Source organism: Natrix helvetica, assembly GCF_964273705.1.
Source record: "Natrix helvetica genome assembly, chromosome: W".
In the NCBI taxonomy this organism is placed as follows: Eukaryota; Metazoa; Chordata; class Lepidosauria; order Squamata; family Natricidae; genus Natrix; species Natrix helvetica.
Genome location: NC_138555.1, coordinates 11901291 through 11921175, shown reverse-complemented (window position 1 = coordinate 11921175; position 19885 = coordinate 11901291). Strand labels below are relative to the sequence as shown.

Below are 19885 nucleotides of genomic sequence, written 5' to 3'. Positions count from 1 at the left end.
TCTTGGATGAAAAGCAAAATGTTTTCAAGGAAAACACCAAGAAAGTCCAGCTGCCTTTTGAAAAGCATCTTTGGGACAACCATGACCTGCATGATTGAGAATCTTCATAGACAGTGCAGTTGAAAATAGACACTACTCAAAATCCTAGATGCCAGAAGGATAGTGAACAATGACCAGTAACTGAACGTATTTAGTATTATAATTTCACATGAAAACATTTTTAACACTTTATTCTTGTTTAAACAAAAATATCCAAATACACAAGAGATTGGTGGAAAGTTACATATTAAGAAGAAATGGGATGGGACAAGCAGACCTCAAACACCCTTCTAAATAAAACCAGTTAAGATCAGTTACCTCAACTGGTTGACAACCTCATTGGCTAGCAGCCTGGGAAGCAGAGCCTCACCTGGCTGGGCAAGGAAGAGTCTCCATCACTCCAGTGGGGGCTCCATTATGTATCCATTTTCAGTAGATAAGTATCCATCAGCTGACTGTATGGATTCTTGGTCCAGGAACATATCCTGACTGGTTTCCTCCAATGTTTCTCCCATTCCATTGTCCTGCCCCCTCTCCTCCCGTTTTTCTGCACCCCGCTCAGCCCTGTCACGCTTGTGCTCACGGTCACGGTCCCTATCTCGATCCCTATCACGGCGACGCTCTCTGTCACGATCCCTGTCTCTGTCACGATGACTACGCCGACGCTCCCTCTCTTTCTCCCTATCCCGGTCCCTCTCTCTACCTTTTTCATCCCCTTCAGGCTTCACCTCTATCCCATCTACACCTATCTCGCCAAGGGTAATCTCATCAGTCTGGGCCTCTCCCATTTCTAGCAACTCCTCCTTCTTTTCTCTGTCCCGGTCCCGATCCCGCTTGCGGTCTCTAGAACGACTCCGACGCTTGCGTTCCCGGTCTTTGTCCTTGCTGCGTTCCCGGCTGCGTTTCCGCTCCTCTTTCTCTCTGCTCCGTGTTCGCCTCCTGCGCTCTCGGGATCGGCTACGACGGCGTTCCCGCTCCTTGTCCCGGTCTCGGCGATCACGTTCACGTTCCCTATCCCTGAGAGCACCATGGTAAAGTAAACATCAGACAAGTAGAATGAAAAAAACTAGCAGTCTGAGCACACAGTATCAGCAATACAATATACCGTATTTTTCGGCGTATAAGACGCACCTTTTTACCCCCAAAAAGAGGGTGAAAATCCAGGTGTGTCTTATACTTATACTGTAGCCCCACCCACCCAATCTGCACGTTGCATTTTTGGGTGGTTCTAGGCGGTGGGGATCCTCACTTCCACTTGGATTTTGATAACAATCTTTTTATCCATTTAAAACAAACCCTATCACCTATGCTATTTAACTGGAGGGAGTGGGGTGGGGTATGATTTTCATGAGGGCAGAAGAGGGACTTGGCACCGAAGACTCCACTCCCGAGTTGCCGTCTTCCTACCTATAACCATGGGCATTGAAAGCCTGGCTTTCCTGTAGCAAGCCCGATAGAGACGCAGCGCTTTAGTCCTTCTGGACGCTGCCATCTCATAAACACTTTGCCATGTTTGCCCAGCAAGCCCCCTACACCTTTTCTGCTTCCCGAAGCGGCCCTGCGAAGCACGGGGGTCAGGATTTGATGTTTTACAGTCCTTTTTTCTTGTTCAGTGAGAAAAATCCAGTCTGTCTTGGGCCTGAACAAGTGCACTGAAGTCTGGTTGAATGTCTGAGGTTGATATGGGAAGGCCAGTTGACAGGTGATCATCAGTGAAAGTATCAGTATCTGGATTTGTTGAACATCATCACTGAGAATGTTCACATATGTAGGTAGATCAGAAGAGAACTAACATCTTCTGAGCATGCCTCCTCATGTGTGGAAAGTTCTCTTTGAGAGAAGAGTAAAAATCAAGTAGTGATACTGACTTAAAGTGCTCTGCCAGTAGTGTATCAGACTGCAGGTCAAGGAGTTCAAACTGAACATCGCTGGGTGTGTTATTCACACTGCAGGTAAAAGGAAAAAATAATTCTGTTTTGAAGTCTTAAAATTGCCTTGAAAGCTCACCATGCAGTGCACCTAACATGGATGAGTACTCAAGGAGGCGATCCACTGATGGTGTGACTTTAGTGTTGGCAAGTGGGTGAGAATGTTGTCCTCCATTTGGCTTGAAAGAAACTGCAACTTTCTCATGAGCCTTCACCAAGCTTGTACATTTCATTACAAAAAGGCCCTTGCATTGCAGTTTGATATTTAGCTCATTCATTGGAGCAGTCACATCAATAGCAAATCCAAAATCTGCCATTCAATCTGTATCCAAGAACTCTGGGATGTCATTTCCTTTCTTCTCACAGAACTTTTGAATCTCTGCTCTCAGGTCCCATACCCTTTTAAACACTTTGATCAGGCTGAGCCAGCTGACAGCTGTGTGGTAGCCTATGTTACTACAGCTGTGTGAAAAAGTCCTGCACACTTTCAGTTTTAAGCTGTATTTACACGTTTAATCAACTTTTCACTTATAGAAACCCCACAAAATTAGTACTTTGATCAAATTTTCTGTAGTCGGATTGAGATGCATAATTTTTATTAATATAACCAAAGTCTTTTTAAGGTTTTGAGTGATTTATGTGCTAAAACAAGCACAACTTGAATTTTCGAGAATGGTAGGATCGAAAGTAGCCAATCAGCAGCGAGCTTTGGCTGACCAATCAAAATGCACAGAGTGTCAACTTGTAAAGCATTTCCATGACTATTATCAAATTGACAGAAAAGGGAGAACAGAGGCTAAATCCATGAGCCAATCAATGTTGTCATACTCTCTGACTATAAATAGGCATGAAAAGCATCAAGAAATTTAATTTAGCTCTGGCTGCGGGCAAGGATGAAGGCCTTTGCTTTCACCAGTACTGAGCAGCAGCATTGCATCATTGTGCTTCATGAAGAGATTTACTCCTGTACAGAAATAGCCAAGAGAGTGAAATGCCATCGCACCACAGTGAGCAGAGTGGTTGAAAAATACCAAATAATTGGTTCAGTAGGTGACAGGCTCCACTCTGGAAGACCAAGAAAGTCGACAAAATGGCAAGATCCAGCTCTGCAATGCATTTCGATGGCTGACAGGAAGCTCACCTCACCTGATTACAAGAATTTGGGGTAAAACATGTAATGTAAAAGTGTGCACAAGCACAGTGTGTCGCAGACTGCTTGCCAGAGGGCTCAAAGGCTGCAGGGCTCGAAGTAAACCTTTGCTCACAGATGCTCACCGCTCTCGTCGACATGCATGGGCCAAGAAGTATGCCAAGTGGATCAACGAACAGTGGGCCAAGGTCACCTTCAGTGACGAGAGCAATTTCTACTTGACTGGGAATCAGTGCAATAAGTATGTCAGATTTCCAGCTGAAGAATTTAGGCCATCTATCTGTGAAGCATCCATTGCACTTGAAGATCTGGGGCTGTATCGCTGCTTCTGGTATTGGTCGGATACAAATAGTGCAGGAAATCATGAATTCCAAGCAGTATGTTGAAGTCCTGGAAAAGACCATGCTTCTTTCAGCTCAGTAACTTGTAGGGAAGGACTTTTACTTCCAGGATGACAACGCTCCTTGTCATCGAACCAAGTCCGTCCAGCAGTGGATGAAGAAGCATGGTGTTCGACTCCTGGATTGGCCAGCTCAGAGCCTGGATTTGAACCCAATTGAGAACTTGTGGGCCAAGATTGGTTACAAAATACCCAAGAAGCATCCAAAGACCAAGCAGGAGCTATTGAATCCATTATTGCAGCCTGGCGGCACATTGTCACCAAAGATCACGTGCAAAGTCTTATACAGTCTCTGCCGAAGCGATGCCACCTGGTTATAAGCAATAAGGACTGGCCAATTTCATATTAGTAACCATGTTTGGTTACCTAAACAGTCCTTTTCAGGGCCACAAATAAAAATGTTAACAAAACACTAGCATCGGCCTTAGTAATTGCAACACATATGCCACTGGGTATGCATCAGTTAATCTGTTTTCATAGTCATTGTAAGCATGCAAGAAAATTCACAATCCCCATCCAAACAGCACCAAATTGCAAAAAGCTTATGCTTTTCATTTAAAAATGATCAGTATTTATTTAAATATAAGAATATTTGCATAGCAGTTAGCATAAAGTATCATAAAATCAATGGCCTATCCAAAAAATGTCATAAACCATAAACCGTGCAGGACTTTTTCACACAGCTGTATGATCAGTCTCATGCTCCTTCAAAAGTGCAACAAATTGTCTGTGAATCAATGCTCTTGCCCTGATGAAGTTAACTATTTTAGTTACAACTTCAATAAGGTTAATTTTTAGCACTGACTTACTCAACACCTCCTGATGTATAAATACAGTGTAAAAATACCAATTTCTGTTCAAAGTTCATTTCAGTCACTTTATCCTGCATACACTTCAAAAGTCTGACATTTTTCCCCATCAGATTTGGACAACCATCCGTTGTACCACTTGCCAGCTTGTCCAAGCATGCATTTACCTCTATGAACAAATCACTCCCTGTTGTCGTCCCTTTCATTGACTGTACTGCTACCAACTCCTCCATAATCTAAAGTCCTTCATTATCCCATGTACCAAGATGAGTAACTGGCTGTGTCATGGACATTGTAGCTGTCATCCAAAACCAAGGAGAAAAAGTCAAAATTGTCTTTCTGTCATGTTGAGCAGTTCAAATCTGTTCTTAACTTCAGCTGCATATGCCGGGGCAATCTTCTCGAATTTCTGAATTATGTGTAGTCATTTGACACTGCAGCACCTGAACTTTACCTTGGCAGCTAACAGTTCATGGTCTAATCCACAATCTGCACCAGGGAACATTTTCACGGCGAGGATGGAACTTTTCCATTTCTTTTGGCATAATATGTCATCAGTTTGGTTTCAAAGTGCTCCATTTGGTGAAATCCAAGTATATAGTTGTTGCTTGGGTTGTTGAAACCGTGTGTTCATTATGCTTAGCTGTTGTTCATGGCATAGCTGAATTAGACATTCTCCTGCCTCATTTTGTTCACCAAGGCCAAACTTGCCTGTGATCCGTTTTTTCCATTTCTCCTACTTTTGCATTGAAATCTCCAATATAGACGTCTTTCTTTGGTGTTTCAGTTTCCTGAATTTCAGTGTAGAATTCTTTGATGGTCTCTAACATCAAGTTGATATGAATTACCATTTTCCTATCACTGACTGTTCAGAAACCTATGAATGAAGGCAAATATACATGTCCCAGGATAATGTTGCAGGATTCAATCTGGGTCATTCACCAGGACTAGAGGTTTTGTCTTCCAAGCTTTTGGACTCGTGCTGGAGTCCATCTTCAGGGAACTTCTCTCTACCACTGTTCGAAAACTTTCTATAGTTCTGCTCACTATTTTATGCAGCATTAAACCCACTCCTCTTCTGATGGTATCACTGCCATAATAGTATACGATATGACCATCAGAGTTAAAGAAGCTACAGACAGTCCAAAGAACTTCACTGATGCCTAGTACAGTACTGTGCAAAAGTTGTAGGCAGGTGTGAAAAAATGCTGTAAACAAAGAATGCTTTCAGAAATATAAATAATGATTGTTTATTTTTGTCAATTTTCAAAATGCAAAGTGAGCGAACAAAAGAAAAATCTAAATCAAATCAATATTTGGTGTGACCACCCTTTGCCTTCAAAACAGCAGCAATTCTTCTAGGTACACTTGCACACAGTTTTTGAAGGAACTCAGCTGGTAGGTTGTTCCAAACATCTTGGGGAACTAACCACAGATCTTCTGTGGATGTAGGCTTTCTCACATCCTTCTGTCTCTTCATGTAATCCCAGGCACACTCAATGATGTTGAGATCAGGGCTCTGTGGGGGCCATGCCATCACTTCCAGTACTTCTTGTTCTTCTTTACGCTGAAGATAGTTCTTAATGATTTTGGCTGTATGCTTGGGGTTGTTGTCCTGCTGCAGAATAAATTTGGGGCCAATCATACGCCTCCCTGATGGTATTACATGATGGATAAGTATCTGCCTGTATTTCTCAGCAGTGAGAACACAATTAATCCTCACCAAATCTCCAACTCCATTTGCAGAAATGCAGCCCCAAACGTTCAAGGGACCTCCACCATGCTTCACTGTTGCCTACATACACTCATTATTGTACCACTCTCCAGCCCTTCGACGAGCACACAGCCTTCTGCTACAGCCAAATATTTCAAATTTTGACTCATCAGTCCAAAGCACCTGCTGCCATTTTTCTGCACCCCAGTTCCTATGTTTTCGTGCATACTTTAGTCACTTGGCCTTGTTCCCACGTTGGAGGTATGGCTTTTTGGCTGCCACTCTTCCATGAAGACCACTTCTGGCCAGACTTCTCCAGACAGTAGATGGGTGTATCTGGGTCCCACTGGTTTCTGCCAGTTCTGAGCTGATGGCACTGCTGGCCATCTTTTGATTTTGAAGGGTAATAAGCTTGATGTGTCTTTCATCTGCTGCACTAAGTTTCCTTGGCCGACCACTGTGTCTACGATCCTCAACGTTGCCCGTTTCTTTGTGCTTCTTCAAAAGATCTTGAACAGCACATCTTGAAACCCCAGTCTGCTTTGAAATCTTTGTCTGGGAGAGACCTTGTTGATGCAGTATAACTACCTTGTGTCTTGTTGCTGTGCTCAATCTTGCCATGACATGAAACTGTCTTTCACAACCTCACCTTGAGTTTGGCTGTTCCTCACCCAGTTTTAAGCCGCCTACACAGCTGTTTCTGTTTCAGTTCATGACTGGGTTTCGACCTATGTGTGACATTGATGATTATTAGCACCTGTTTGGTATAATTGGTTGATCATACACCTGACTATAATCCTGCAAAATCCCTGACTTTGTGCAAGTGTACCTATGAGAATTGATGCTGGTTTGAAGGCAAAGGGTGGTCACACCAAATATTGATTTGATTTAGATTTTTCTTTTGTTCGCTCACTTTGCATTTTGACAATTGACAAAAATAAACAATCATTATTTATATGTCTGAAAGCATTATTTGTTTACAGCATTTTTTCACGCCTGCCTAAAACTTTTGCACAGTACTGCATATCAATGTTGAGCCTGTTCATTTTGTTCTTTACAATGTTCAGCTTTCCTAGATTTAAGCCACTGATGTTCCATGTTCCTAATTTGAATATCTGAACAGCAGATACGTCATGGATGTTTCTGCTACTACGATTGTCGCTTTGCTCTTTCTCTGTAGCTTTATTGGTACCTCCCAGTCAGGGGGACTCAAGTGTTTGGTACCATATCTTCCACATCTTTCAGTTGATCCATAATTTTTTTTGCCAGGGCAAACTGGAGTAGGACACCAGGTCTTTCTCAAGGTCAGAGCAGTTTTGGTCAGTATAATAGGCTTATACTGTTCACTCACCACCACCATGGTGAGGTATGGTTGGGCTTTGGGGGGGGGGGGCTGCATCAGTCAAATTCTTGTATTTCTCTGCATGTTTAATCACAGTGGCAATTCAAAATGTAATCTTTAAACACAGCAATCTGTACTCCACAAACGAAGTACACAGCTTTTACCTTTGACTTCAGTAAATACAGGTGAAACTCGGAAAATTAGAATATCATGCAAAAGTTTGTTTATTTCAGTAATGCAACTTAAAAGGTGAAACTAATATATGAGATAAGACTCCTTATATGCAAAGCAAGATAGTTCAAGCCGTGATTTGTCATAATTGTGATGATTATGGCGTACAGCTCATGAAAACACCAAATCCACCATCTCAGAAAATTAGAATATTACATGCAATCAAAAGCACTAAAACCTGGTTCAATGACCGTGGGATTACTGTGCTTGATTGGCCTTTCCATTCTTCCTCCATACTCTGGGTCCTTGGTTTCCAAATGAGATGCAAAAGTTGCTCTCATCAGAAAAGGGGACTTTGGACCACTGAGCAACAGGACTTTGGACCACTGTGCTTCATTAAGACCAAGGTCAACACAGCTGTCTACCAGGAGATTTTGGAGCACTTCCTGCTTCCTTCTGCAGACGAGCTTTATGGGGTTGCTGACTCCATTTTCCAGCTGCCCACACTGGCAAAAACACCAAAACCTGGTTCAATGACCGTGGGATTACTGTGCTTGATTGGCCAGCAAACTCGCCTGACCTGAACCCCACAGAGAATCTATGGGGCATTGCCAAGAGAAAGATGAGAGACATGAGACCGAACAATGCAGAAGAGCTAAAGGCCGCTATTGAAGCATCCTGGTCTTCCATAACACCTCAGCAGTGCCACAGGCTGATAGCTTCCATGCCACGCCGCATTGAGGCAGTAATTGTTGCAAAAGGGGCCCAAACCAAGTACTGAGTACATATGCATGCTTATACTTTTCAGAGGTCCGATATTGTTCTATGTACAATCCTTGTTTTATTGATTGCATGTAATATTCTAATTTTCTGAGATGGTGGATTTGGGGTTTTCATGAGCTCTACGCCATAATCATTACTGAAATAAATGAACTTTTGCACGATATTCTAATTTTTCGAGTTTCACCTGTATAAATAAATATTTGTTTAAAACTCTACATTCTATATTGATCTTTTTTAATTATGAGCTTACATTTTTGAGGGCTAACTCAATCTCTTGTAGACACATGCTCCACATTACTGTGAAGGTGCATAAGCACACATGCATGCACATACATAAATTGAAAAAAAATAGCATTCGCCTTCAAAATAAAAGCAATGCAGTTGTATTGCATGCATGGCTTATTTACATTTAATGTCTAACTTCCACTTGACCTCACATGGGTCAGACAGGGACAGCCAAAGGACCAGATGTGGACCCGGGGGGGGGGGGGAGAGATAAAATGCCCATGTCTGATCAAGAAGTTTCAAATGAAATCACAAAGATACTGTCCTTCTAAGAATCTTAACAAATACTATCTACCGTGTTTCCCCGAAAATAAGACAGGGTCTTATTTTCTTTTGAGCCCCGAAATAAGTGCTTGGCCTTATTTTCGAGGAGGTCTTATTATTTTTGAGGTGCAGGAGGCAGCAAGCATGGTCAACTCATGGCTGCAGCTGTGTTGCAATATTTTCAGGGAGGGCTTATTTTAGGGGGCTGGCTTTTTTTAGCACATGTGCTCAAAAGCCCGATTGGGCTTATTATCCACGGAGGTCTTATTTTCGGGGAAACAAGGTATCCAATCTGTACATTTATGCATTTTTAAACCAAATAAAAGACATTCTGCTACAATTATGAATCTTCAAATTTTAAATATCAGAAGATTCCCTCACTATCAGCTTTCTGGACTATCTAATATGCAGCTGAAATTATGTAAAATTTTGAAAGAGTAAAGTTATTTTTTTAATCTTTCCTTTATTTTTATAAATACCTCAAATACTCCTTCCATTTTTCCACACAACAACCACCCTGTGAAGTGGATTGGGTTAAGAAAGAGTGATTGGCCCAAAGTCATCCAGCCAGCTTTCATGCCTAAGGCAGGATTAGAACAGTTTCCTAGCTTCTAGCTTGGTGCCTTAAACACTACACCAAACTGGCTGTTTTTACTGCTCTTGCTTCCAGATGGAAACATATCAGAAATGTTGGCAGAAACACCATCCTACTTTATCCCTATACATTTTGGCTTACCGTTCATCATACCGAGAAGTGTCATCCCGACCTGAATGTCTTATATTTACATCAGCACCTCCCCGTCGAGTACCACCAAGACCACCACCTACAAATGAAAAGTATGTGAAAGCTGTTTCCAGTTGTATTCTCTTTCGAAGATGGCCTCTTTGGAATTTGATAGAATTAGTAGAAAACATATTCTCATGCAGGCAGGTTCTTACTCAATTTAATTTAATTTAGGCATGTTGTGAAAACAGCTCATCAGAAGTTCAAATTCAACCTACTCAAAGCATTTGAATTACACATACAATAGAAATCCTTCATCTTGCAAAACGGGAAGAAGGAAAACACAGAAGAATCAAGAGAACTGAAGTAGTACAGGTAGTCCTCAAGTTACGAATGGAATGGAGCCTGCCCATTCCATTTTTAACCTGAGGATTCATGGGAGTGAACCCTTTCACCCACACATTCGCTAATCAAGTGCACATGAGGTATTTCAGGGTGGGGAATGCTGGGGGGGGGGGCTACTAATGGAACAGGCCACCTGCTTAAGACCACTCAAGGCCTCCCCAACCCACTGAAATGCCTCATGCTCCCCACAATTGCTTCCCCCCCACCCACCCACCTGCCGTGCTGTGTCACTTAATGTGCAAAGATCTAGCAAAGCTGTCTCCTCTCCAGCCTTTCAGCCATGCGTGCCCCTTGGCAGCTCCATTTAGGCCTGCACAGGCCTCGCCCGGCACTTTTGCAGGCCAAAATAGAGGTTCGGGGGGGGGGGGGGGCTTGCCCCTCCAATGCTCCGTTTAGGCCTGTGAAGGCCTCACCGGGCACTTTTGACAGCCAAAAACGTAGCTTCGGAGGGGCAGTAGTTTGTAAGGGCGAACAACTGCTGTGGTGCTGCAAGATTCATAGTTTCAGGACTTCTTCATAAACACTAGGGCAGCGATGGCAAACCTTTTTCTTATGTCATGCCAATATTGTGCGCGCTATCGTGCCCGCTCAATCCTCCCCCCCCGCGCATGCGCACACAACCTTTCCCCAGACTCTCGAGGCTTTCCTAAAGCCTGGGGAGGGCAAAAACAGCCTCCCGTGGCACTCCGGAAGGGCGAAAAATCAGCTGGCCAGCGTGCGCATGCGTGCCGGAGCTGACGGCTGGCGTCTCACCAAATATGCCTTCACGTGCCACCTGTGGCACGCGTGCCATAGATTTGCCATCGCGGCACTAGGGGGTGCTAACTTCAAACATTTGCTAAGGGAACACTCGTAATCCGGGGATTACTTGTATTTTGTTAACAATGGTTCACATTTAATGCTAAGCGATAATGAAGTTTGGTTTTGTTTAGTATGAAGATTCCAAGAGTGGATCTTGGGCTTGCCATCAATGGAGTACAAAAGCTCATTTGAATTCACTGCTTAAATTAAAGAATCATAGTTACCCAGGGTCCCTAGCCCCATTAATTAAAGTATATTAAGGTAAGGTTACCCCTATGCTCTTGTATGGAGCAGAGGCTTGGGGTCTATATTCAACTACAGTATTAGAACAAACACAGTCCCAGCATTTGAAATGTATTTTGGGTGTAGATCTAAGAACATCTGCTGCAGTAGTTAGAGCTGAACTGGGAATTCATACAATTCATGCACTGTCTAAAATCAGAGCATATAACTACTGGCACAAAATCAATGAAATGAAGACTGACAACTCCCCAAGTTATGTTTATTAGAGCAGTTAAAATCACAGCTACAAACCTCTTGGATCACTAAACTGACAAATTCTGTAAGAAGCTGTGGCCTTCCTGTCTCTTGCCTAACAGGAGAACAAGTTAAAAGAAGAGCTGCCCAAAGAATTAAGGATATAGAAGCACAAAATGATATAGCTATCCTTAGTAAGGTGGGTAACTTGAAATGGCTAAGCAAAAACATACTTTTTAAATAGACAGCTATTTAAAGTTACAATTGCCAAAACATCTAAAGGGAGATATTTACGCAAGCAAGATTCGAACAGCTTAACACAATGGTCAGATATGGGAGATTCCATTCTATATCCTATAATAGACATCTCTGCATTTGTGGAGTGGCAGAGGTAGAAGACCTGGCTCACGTCCTATTTGACTGTTGCCTGTATAAGAGGGTGAGAGACAGGTACCTTGGTGTATATACCAAACAAATGACCCATTGGGATCCCCATATCAAAACAACTTACCTTATGTGCAGCCAGAATCTGAAAATAACATTTAACACAGCACAGTACTTAAGCAAAATGGTTCGGTTGAGATCAGCATATGTGGGACTGATTGGGGTAGATTGTAGGGGTGATACCAAAATATAATTTTATTATATTGTATTTATCTATATATTAAACTGTATTTTATTCCAATTTCACTTTAAATCGTATTTTATCCAATTCCATTAAAAATTGTTTTTATCAGATTTTAGTAATAATTTGTGTCTGGAACACTGCACTTTGATATGGCCCAAGGGCTAATCAAGAAAAGTAAACTGAACTGAGCTTAGTATGAAGTACCAGCCCAGTCACGCCTTGGGTTAAGTAAAACCCAGAGTATTACAACTTATTCAACAAAGCACAGTTCAAATTATGGCTTAATGTTGTGTGAATTAAAAGTACAGTTAATTAGCTTAACAAAAGTCTATTTAGAATGCATCATATAATTGTATTGAATCTGCTGATGTGCACAACTTAACATGAGAGGCTGAACTGCACACAGTATCCCAGTACATTTTTCACAACTTTTAAAAAGATTGGATTTGGAACCAATAGCAGCTATGTTTGATGCTTTTCCACATGCTTACCCAGTCTACGTGGGCGCCATCCCTTCACAGTCCGTCCTCTCTCTACATCCACTAGCACTCGCCTGCCATCAATTTTTTTCCCATCCGCGTGCTTGTATGCGGCTGCAACAGATTAGGAGGAATATCCAGGGGAAAGGGAAGGGCAAATGGAATTGCCATTATCTACAATGTACATAAACAAGCCCACCCTCCCCCAAAAACTAATCATATGGAAAGGATTCAGAGAGGCAGCTCCTATGGCTCCAATCATTCATTGGGTAAGGGATTGCTCCACACCTGCTTCGGGAAATCTTGCCTAATGTTTTCTATGAGGAAATCTGAGTAGAGTGCTTGCCCAGAACAAAATCTACATTAAGCAAGCACATTTCAGGAGTAACCTGGCTACAACAGCTATAAATCCTTCAGGTTGTGGAGCAAGCCCAGTTCCATTGCATAGTGCAACCCCCCACCCGTTATTGAGCAGTTAAAACATTCACATTACATTACTTGCCCAGAGGAAAAAAGTCTGTGTAAAAACCATTCCTTCATCCAGTTCTTCCAGCTCACTTTAGAGTGGGCCAGAATCTACTGTTCCTTCAATAGTATCCCTAACCAGCCAGTCCCAAATAAGCTGGGCCAAATCCCTTGTTCAAAGTGAGAGCTTCTGGGGTTAAACAACTAAAAACAGGTTAGAAAGAAAAGATAATATGCACCAAAAATGGAGTAAGAACCCTCAGCAGAACTGGCTGGTCCCCTCCCTTAAGAAATCCAACCCACTTTATCCTTCCATAAAACCCTTGTCACTGTCACCCAGTTGCAAATCTCTAGGATAACTTTTAGGGAAGGGCATTATTCTGAAGGAACTTGCTAAAGGAACGGTAGGGCCAGCACAGCTAATATGTAATAAGGAAATAAAAACATTTACCTGGAGAAACTACTTACAAAACCATTGCAACTTCTAACTCCTCAAACTCACTGCATCGGGCTGCTAGCGCTGGGGCCCGAGGCGCAGCTTCCCCCTGCCTGGGCGCCCCCGGCTGGGGCAGTATTTTGGGTTTTGCATTTTAGCTGCTGAGCCGACCTTCCCTGCCTTACCTGTCTCAGCAGCAGAAGTCGGACACTCAGATTCACACCCTTGCCAGCCCCTGCCCAATTCCCCCATTCTCAACCCATTTCCCAAAACTAGGTAAAAGCTTTTAAGAGCTTAGGCACTTTATCATTTCAGGGGTCCTGGCAAGCCTGAGGAGTCTCACCCTATAGCCCCAAACCTACTGAAGCTATTTATATGTGGCAATGAATTATAAGTGTGACAATTAAGTACTAGAAAAAATTAAATCTCCAATCCAGGCATTTCAGAAATATTTTAAAGGAAAAAACCCAGCTTTAAACTTCAGATAACTAAAAAAAATGTACCAATAATTTTTGGCTACCAAACTGCTCGTAGCCTTGAGAAATGGCCACAATGATTCTGTTTGTTTTGATGGGGGATATTTTTAGGAAATTAAAATGTAATGGCTTAATTAAAACATCTGGGATTAGAAAGAGAACAGTGTACAAAATTGCAAGGGAAATTATTTGTGGTTGGGTTTAAAAACCCACACATTTTTAAAATAAGGTTTGCAAGGTTATACACATACTGGAGGAAAATGAACTCACGGGGACATACAAAAGAAATATGACAGAATTTATCTATCTGTATACATAGAAATAATGCAGAAATGTTCATCATTTCCTCTTAGGGGGATGGTAATTCTCATAGAAATGGATTCTAGCATACATACTTGCAGTCAGAAAAAGTATTGCTAAAAAATATTGAAAAACTAATAGATTTGAGCAAAAGCCTTTCAGAAAAATAACACTAACTCTAAAGTCTTACCACTGAGCACATTTTCCTTGTCTGGTTTACTCAGGCAAGCTTTGATGAGGGATGCATTTCATAACTGTCTGCCATGCTCCCTTCTCCATTAAAAAGGGGAATTTTGAAACATGGGACTTGACTGAATTGTCATCACCAAAATGTGTCTCATAGCAAAAATGTCACTCTGGTCTTTGAAGCCACTCATCAGGCTGAGAATCAGTCAGTCAAGTTTGATATTGGACACGATGACACACCATCATCTCTTATGAACAAAGTTAGTCTCATGGCTCCTCTCCAGGTAAGGTAGCTAGTAGACCAGAGTCACTAATCCACCCCCAGTTTATGGTAGAAAGGAGATGAAGCTCAGTCTTTTCCAATGAAGAGGTCAGTCAGAGGCAAGAAGAATTGCAGCATGCTTACCTGAAACCACCCTTTGTACTGAATCTTAACTTCTAGGACATTTTAAATAAAGCGGAATGGGCCTATCATAAAAATCTCCTGATTTTTTCAGAGCACTGAAGATTTCTGATGGGATATGAACACCACCATGTGGAATGATGGGGGGCAACTAATCAGGAACTATTCTCTGATATACATACAATTAGGCCTGAAAAGTTATTTTCAGCCAGTATATACTACTAATGCCATTAAATATACAATTCAAAGCTTCTGAATACGAAATTGGAGCCTCAAATTACTGTCTTATCTGAGAGGTCAGCCAGCCGACTTTAACACAGAAATCCTCAAAAGAGAAATTCTTATTTCTTACAATTTCCACATGCTTGCACTTATCAAGGAGAAATAACAAGGGAAAAGGCATTTGATTTCCATTGGTTCTACATCTTTCATGTATTTTATTGGAAGGCATATTTTATGGAAAGAAATAAATATGCAAGTACATGGACTTTTTAGGGAAATTGTTACAAGATTGTTCACATATTTTTCAGAATTAGCACAGCCAGTTATCTGGTCTGAATAAGGAAAGTTATAGAACTGAAAGGTTTCATGAGGACTTAGTTTTTAGATAATCTGTCAAGGGACCAATGTAAATTGATCACACTACATGACTTACAGCTCAGTATTAAAATCACAGATAGCTTTTTTGTTTGTCAATGTGAGACTCAAGGATGAAATTTATCATTTTCCCCCTGGATTCAGGGGCCAGCAACTAATTTTCAAGGGGAAAGATTGGTTTAATTATCTCAACAACTCAATAGTGCCTTGATACAAGACTAATATGAATAATGAATGTCAGTTTTTAGAGTTCACCATCTTGTCTTGTACTTGCTTTGGACAGTCTAGATCAGTCTTCCCAAGTAGTTCCCAACAATAGGGACTACAATCATTCCCAAAGAGAATATTCTGGGAATAAGAACTGTAATATTATATATCCAGAAGACTTAAGGTTGGGAAAGGCTTTTCTCTTGATACAGTACTGACTTGGAAAAGATAAGGTGATAATGGTCTCATTTAATTCCTCCATTTTAAAATCCCAATTCCAAATGATTACCAAATCTAACAGAAGATAGTCCCAGACTCCTCCTCAAGATGGCTGCTGAAGGCGGAGACCTTTTTTCTTCTTACTCACAATCTGCTGTGTTTGCTGCCAGAGCTGGTTCTTTGGCAGCCCTGCCCCCTGGATTTGAATGGGGGCACTTATAAATGAGCCAAGATGACTTTCAGAGAGCTGTGGACCCACCTGGGAGGGGGAATCTTGAAGATTGCATCACCTTGTGGGAGCAGTGGGAAAGTCAATGATCTCTTTACATCTCTTCCTACCGGCAGAACATTTTCATAAGCATGCCTGGGACTTTTAACTTCACTTTTTGAACATTTACTTTTGTTCTTTATCTTTAAATGTTAATTGGCAGACTGGATGCTGATTTATTTCAACCCCCAGCTGGACTTTTTCTGCTTTCTCTTTATTTGGTTGTTTACACCAGCTTCTGCTTTCTGGTATGGAAACACGGCATGTGTCTGTGGATGGTGAAAGTGTTTATATTTGGACTATATCTTATTGAATATTCACTGCAAGGAATCTGATTTTTTTTTTACTTGAAAAAAAGGTTTTTGATCAAAATAGTTCCTTTTGTTTGTTTCCTGTTCTGCTTATCTACTCCACTGAGCAACAACACATTGGATTAGAGAGGAGGAGGGGGCTGACAGGGGGGGGGGGGAGATGTTTAGCAACATGCAATCGCTAGCTGATTTTTTTCTAAAAGGTTTGATGAACTCATAAAGACCATGGAAAATATTCTGAAAAAAACAATCCTAAATACTTTTGCTCCACAAAAGGAATTTGTTTTTAAAGCAGCAAATCATTAGCAAATATAGACTCAGAAACAACACAGAAAATATTCAGAGCCAAGAATGAGATTCTCTGGCAGTAAATTGGGAGGGGGGGGGAACATGGATCCACAAATTAGTCAACTTCATAAACCTTCCGGCCTCCCGGTTCAACCAGGTGCTTCCATCTCTGGCCATCGGGGGCGTCCAACTAGCCCCCATGGAACAGGTGCGCAATTTGGGCGTCCTCCTGGATGCCCGGCTGTCCATGGATGATCATGTAACAGCCGTGGCAAGGGGGGCGTTCCATCAGGTTCGCCTGATGCGCCAATTGCGCCCCTTATTGGACCGGGATGCCCTACGCACAGTCACCCATGCGCTAGTGACGTCTCGCCTGGATTACTGCAATGCTCTCTACATGGGGCTTCCCTTGAGATGCACTCGGAGACTACAGTTGGTCCAGAATGCGGCCGCGCGGGTGATTATGGGGAGGACTAGATACTCCCCTGTAACACCTCTCCTGCGCGAGCTGCACTGGCTTCCTGTGGTCTACCGAGTGCGTTTCAAGGTTTTGATTATGATCTTTAAAGCGCTTCATGGCACAGGGCCTAGTTATATGCAGGATCGCATCCTGCCCCACACATCCCTACGACCAATTCGCTCACACAGAGAGGGACTTCTCCGGGTGCCGTCCGCCAAACAGTGCCGGGGGGCGACACCCAGGAGCAGAGCCTTCTCTGTGATGGGCCCAGCCCTGTGGAATGACCTCCCCCGTGACATCAGGATCACTTCCGATCTCCGCTCCTTCCGTGTACAGCTGAAGACCCACCTCTTTCAATTATCTGGCCTGGCTCAATCGTAATTTCTCTTATTCCTCCTAACTGCTTTTTAAATTGTCTTTAAATATTAATTCTTAATTGCATATTGGGTTTTTACAATTGGGGTATTTTAATGCTGATTTTTAACTGTCTAAATGATGAAATTTGTTACCTCCTCCGTGTATGTGTGTTTTGTATTTATGTACGTTTATGTGCTGTTATTTATCTTCTATGTTTTATGCTCCATTGTACGCCGCCCCGAGTCCTACTTGGAAAGGGAGCGGCTAATAAATCCAAATTATTAAATTATTATTATTATTAAAGTAAGATTTATTGTCAGTGGTTGCTTGTGGTTTCCTTTTGTTTTTTATATAGGGAAAATTTTATAACAGTCTTATTGTATTTAATCAATCAGCAACTGATAAGAGATGGCATTAAGAAACAAACATGGATATTTGATCTGGGACCAATTAAAGTTAATTTTTGGGGTGATCTGGCATTGAAGCTGTGGTAAATTTTCTACAAGTTGATTACAGTAAGTTTAACAGAGGGTTTTGGAATTTCAAAGTTATTTTTCTATTAATAATTTTACTACTTTTATATAATATTTTAATTATTATTTAATTATTGTTTTTTCTGTTTACTATACTATAATATATATATATTGTGAATTGTCCTAAAAATGCGAGTTCCAGGTGTAGTTATAAAAGATACAGACATTATGATCTCCGGAACTTGTAAAATATATTGCTCACTGAGCTTTCGTTAGCCACTGCTAACATTGTCAGAGTGTAAAAGCCATTAAAGAGATACCTGCCTTTATATAATGTTAATCAATTTGGCCATTGATCGGGATAGGCCCATCCACCAGCCTCCCACCTGTGATTAGCTTTGTTGTTTTTACATCAGGCATGTTAATCGATGCTCCTATTCCTTCCTCCCTTATCGAACACAGCTTGGGCTGTTCCTCCCCAAGGAATAACGCTGAGCTGTCTGATGTTGATTTAACAGCATTCTCTCTGGCTTCCTCCCTCTTCTTCTGTCTTGCAGGCACATCTTGTGTGTGTATGTATGTTCCAGCATAACTCTGGAACACCTCGAGCAATTTCAACCAAACTTGGTACAGATGACTTACTCTCTGGAAACGAATACTGTGGGGGTAAGATACCCCTAACACCCCTCGGGGTGTGTGTTAAGACACAGCCTGTTGTGCCTTAAAATGGATTCTACTGTACTGCCTTAAAACGACTTCTACTGTGCAGTGCAGTGCAGTTGCCATGGTAACAGATTCATAGTACTCCACAAGGGGGCTCCCTCTGGTAAGGGGGAAAATCCAACATTAGAAATCATGCTTCTGGGGCCATAGGGAAAACATTTTTAACTAATTTGTCGCCAAAATCAGGGCTCAGGGACAAGTTGTTCTTGCCATCGCCTCTTTAGGAATTGCGACGACGTTAATGGAAGGAAGGACGACAGCCCATTCCGCACTTACGTTGCCGCTTGACATTACCATTCCTGTCTAATACAGGACTGGGATAAGTAAATACCCGGGCAATTCCGGGTTATCAGCTAATATATAGATGACAGGTTAACAATTTGTAAACAGATTTAGTACCGGTAGCTTAGTAGTTTTAAACTCTTGGCCTGTTTTGCAAGGAGTGGGAAACTAACTTTGTTGTATTATATTAATCAACATTTGCCTAGGGAGGATTCTATTTGTGTATGTGTTAAGTCGTTTTTTTCCTAAGACACTTTTTCTTTTTAATGTCTTTTTAGTTGTTGGTGTTTTTAAATATTTTGGTGTTTTGTATTTTAACCTTCTTTGAATAAGCGAAAGATAGATAAATAAATAAATAAATAAATACTGTATTTTTCGGAGTATAAGATGCACCTTTTTTCCTCAAAAAAGAGGCTGAAAATCTGGGTGCATCTTATACACTGAATACAGCATTTTTTGCCTCCTGAAGCCCCGCCCCTTCACCAAAATGGCCATGCATACCCTTATGGAGGCTTTCAGAGAGCTCCTGGGGGCTGGGGAGGGCAGAAATGAGCAAAAAACGGGCCTTTTTTTGCCCCCCCAGCCCCCAGCAGCACTCTATAAGCCTCCATAAGGCTATGCATGCAAATTTGTTGACAAAAAACGGGCCCATTTTTGCGAAAATCAAACTGCTTTTTGCTCATTCCCCCCCCCCCCCCCAGCACTCTGCAAGCTCCCTCCCCCCAAGGCTATTCATGCCTTTTAAAAAAATGGGAGGTTTGCAGAGTGCAAAAACTTTTTTTTCCCTTTTGGAAAGCTCTTTAACTGATTGATGAGAATTAGATTGATCAAGTGCTGTGCCAGCAGAAACAAAGTCTTAGGTGCTGCAGATTGTCAGCAATTTCCTTCTCCAGCACATGGATAAATACACCTGGAAACATCTACCTACCTACCTACTCTCTCTCCCTACCTAGCTACCTACTGTATTTCTCTCCCTCTCTCCCTCTCTATCCCTCTACCTACCTACTCTCTCTCCCTATCTACTGTATGTCTCTC

The 19885-nt window shown here is 41.9% G+C and overlaps 1 protein-coding gene across 3 annotated transcripts in view; it reads right to left on the bottom strand.

The window, feature by feature from the left end:
• Nucleotides 1-213: 213 nt before the first annotated feature.
• Nucleotides 214-19885, bottom strand: part of LOC309400448 (U1 small nuclear ribonucleoprotein 70 kDa-like) — a 30796-nt gene continuing 11124 nt past the window's right edge. For all 3 annotated transcript variants that reach the window (XM_081968950.1, XM_081968951.1, XM_081968949.1), the window contains exons 8-10: nucleotides 12412-12513; nucleotides 9622-9709; nucleotides 214-1056 (exon numbers count right to left, since the gene is read on the bottom strand). In XM_081968950.1, coding sequence (XP_081825076.1) covers nucleotides 435-1056; nucleotides 9622-9709; nucleotides 12412-12513 — 812 coding nt within the window. In that variant the 3' untranslated portion in view covers nucleotides 214-434. The remainder of the gene's footprint in view (nucleotides 1057-9621; nucleotides 9710-12411; nucleotides 12514-19885) is intronic.